Source organism: Pterocles gutturalis, unplaced genomic scaffold, assembly GCF_000699245.1.
Source record: "Pterocles gutturalis isolate BGI_N339 unplaced genomic scaffold, ASM69924v1 scaffold7919, whole genome shotgun sequence".
Lineage (NCBI taxonomy): Eukaryota > Metazoa > Chordata > Aves > Pterocliformes > Pteroclidae > Pterocles > Pterocles gutturalis.
Genome location: NW_010130536.1, coordinates 863 through 3,169, shown reverse-complemented (window position 1 = coordinate 3,169; position 2,307 = coordinate 863). Strand labels below are relative to the sequence as shown.

Below are 2,307 nucleotides of genomic sequence, written 5' to 3'. Positions count from 1 at the left end.
TCCCGGCAGAGCCAGGGCGCCGGCAGCCCAGAGGCAGCGGGGTGGGAAGAGGGGGTCCTGTCCGTCAGGCACAGCAGCAGGGGCCAGGGCAGGACCCCCAAGGGGCTAAGGCAGCTGACCTCAATCGGCACCCAGGTGGTTGTGGGGCAGGGAGTAACTCCCGTGATTCCTGTCAAAGGCATCTTCATCATCGTCATCCTCCTCCTCAAAGAGCTGGTCCTCAAGGAAGATGCCGCCCAGGCCGTACTCCCGCTCGTGGACAGACACCTCGTTGGGGGTGACGTGAGGGGCACCACCCACAAAATCAGCAAACCTGGGGACGAGCCGCAAAGAGCATGTTGTGCACGCGTGCCCGGCTGGCTCCTGCCGGGTGAAGTGTTTCGGTGCCAGGACCGGGCGCCATCTGTCCTTCCCCTAAAGCCAGAGGGGAAGGACAGCACAGCCCCCGCCGGCTTTCAGAAGCACACAGAGACGCAGGGCGGCCGCCCCGAGTACGCTGCCAGGGGACGTTACCTCTTGGGACACTGGATGCGAGACACCGCGGTCCAGGCAGAGAAATCCGGGCTTCTGCAGAGGCTCCGAAGCTCCTCAAGGGCTTTGCGCGTCTCCACCTCGCCCTGGGCCCGGTACTCCTCCTCCGTCAGCAGGCGAGGGGGGCTCGGCCCGCGCCGGGCACTCTGCACTCTCCTGCCGGCAGAGCGGCACCGTTACTGCCCGTCCAGCCGGGGTAGGACCCCAGGGCAGGACCCCCAGGGCAGGACCCCCTCCCAGGGCAGCAGGGGGGGAAGCGCAGCACATCCCTCTGGCCTCCGCTCCTCGCACCCGAGGAGAAGCGGAGCGGTCTCCTGCACCAAGCCCAGGGGAGAAGGAACACGTCCCGGTTCTGCGACACAGGTTCTATCGCGCAGCTCCCCCGGGGCTGCGGGGGCTGGGGATCAGGAGCACGGTGGGTGCTCACAGCCCTGACCTGAAGGCAGCGAAGACCCACTGCAAGGGGTAGTCCACGTTCTTGGCGCAGATGGCGATGACGACGATGGCCACGGCGATGGGATGGATCTGGATGCCCGCGTACACCAGCAGCAGGCCCAGGAGCTGCAGGGCCCAGGAGAGGAGGTTGATGCTGCGCTCGTTCTCCAGCGGGCCGTACCTGTAGCACACGGCGAAGCTGATGAAGCCCATGAGCAGCAGGTAGCCTGCGGGAGAGCAGAGGGGTCAGGCAGGCGCGAACCGACGGCTCAGCCTGGGTGAGGGGGCTGGCTGAGCGGCATCTGCCACGGCTGCGGTTAAACCCGCCGCCGGAGCCTGCTGCCGCTCTCAGGAGCACGAGGGCAGCGCCTGCACCCGGAGCAGGGCAGGAGCCACCGCGTTTTCCACCTGCACGCTGCAGCTCCGGCAGGAGCCACGCAGACTGGTGAACCGAAGGGCTCACACCTACCCAGGAGGTACTGCCAGTAGGACTTGCAGATCTCCCGCAGGTTCTTGAAGACCAGCTGGAGCAGGTACAGGGAAAAGGACCAGCCTCCCACCAGCAGGAGGTAAACGGGGCTTTTCTAGGAGAGAAGACGGGAGACTCAGGACAGGCAGTGGGCAACCATGGCTACCTGCCCCCGCTGCTGAGCCTCGCTCTGTGCAAAGCCAGAGCCACAACCCAGCACCCCAAGGCCGTGTACTCTCACCAGAACAACCCACAGGCACAGACAGGGCGACTGCTGCGAGGTCGCTCACCTTGGGCATGACCTTGGACATCATGTAGACGAGGATGAGCAGCGAGGCCAGCAAGCCAACGCTAATCCCGGCCGAGTAGTAGAAGAGTTGGCTCCTGCAGAGATCACACACACGTGCACAAGGTGTTTTACAGCTCACGGTTGCTCGAGCACAAACACACCCACACTGGGAGCAATGCCCCAAGAGTCTGCAGGGCTCCTTGTCCCCAGCTCACGGGGAAAGGAGGTGACTTACCTGCTCAGCATGTCCCCACAGAAGAACAAAAACAGGCCCAGGAAGAAAACAAGGAACAGCTTAGGGTCAAAGCCTGGAAAGAGAGTGAGTCCAGGCTGAGAGGAACCCAGGCACGGTGCCCTCCGGGTCGAGCTCCAGCCTGCCACGCGGTCACAAGGACAGGGAACGGGCAGCATCCCAGGCCAACCTCCAACAAGTGCTCTAAATTCCCCCACCTTTGTATCTCGCGGACAAAAACACGCTTGCCTCTGTGGGCCCATTTTCCTTGTCAGGGAAAGACCAGCCTTACCAACCCTGAGACCGTGAGCTCGCCTGGCCACCTCCTCACTGTCCCCTTGAGCGCGTCAG

At 63.9% G+C, this 2,307-nt stretch overlaps 1 protein-coding gene across 1 annotated transcript in view; it reads right to left on the bottom strand.

Moving 5' to 3' along the window:
• Window positions 1-120: 120 nt before the first annotated feature.
• The window catches only part of TMEM194A (transmembrane protein 194A), a 2,788-nt gene continuing 601 nt past the window's right edge, over window positions 121-2,307 (bottom strand). The window contains exons 4-9 of the mRNA XM_010080257.1: window positions 1,960-2,032; window positions 1,726-1,819; window positions 1,436-1,550; window positions 968-1,193; window positions 514-687; window positions 121-313 (exon numbers count right to left, since the gene is read on the bottom strand). Coding sequence (XP_010078559.1) covers window positions 121-313; window positions 514-687; window positions 968-1,193; window positions 1,436-1,550; window positions 1,726-1,819; window positions 1,960-2,032 — 875 coding nt within the window. The remainder of the gene's footprint in view (window positions 314-513; window positions 688-967; window positions 1,194-1,435; window positions 1,551-1,725; window positions 1,820-1,959; window positions 2,033-2,307) is intronic.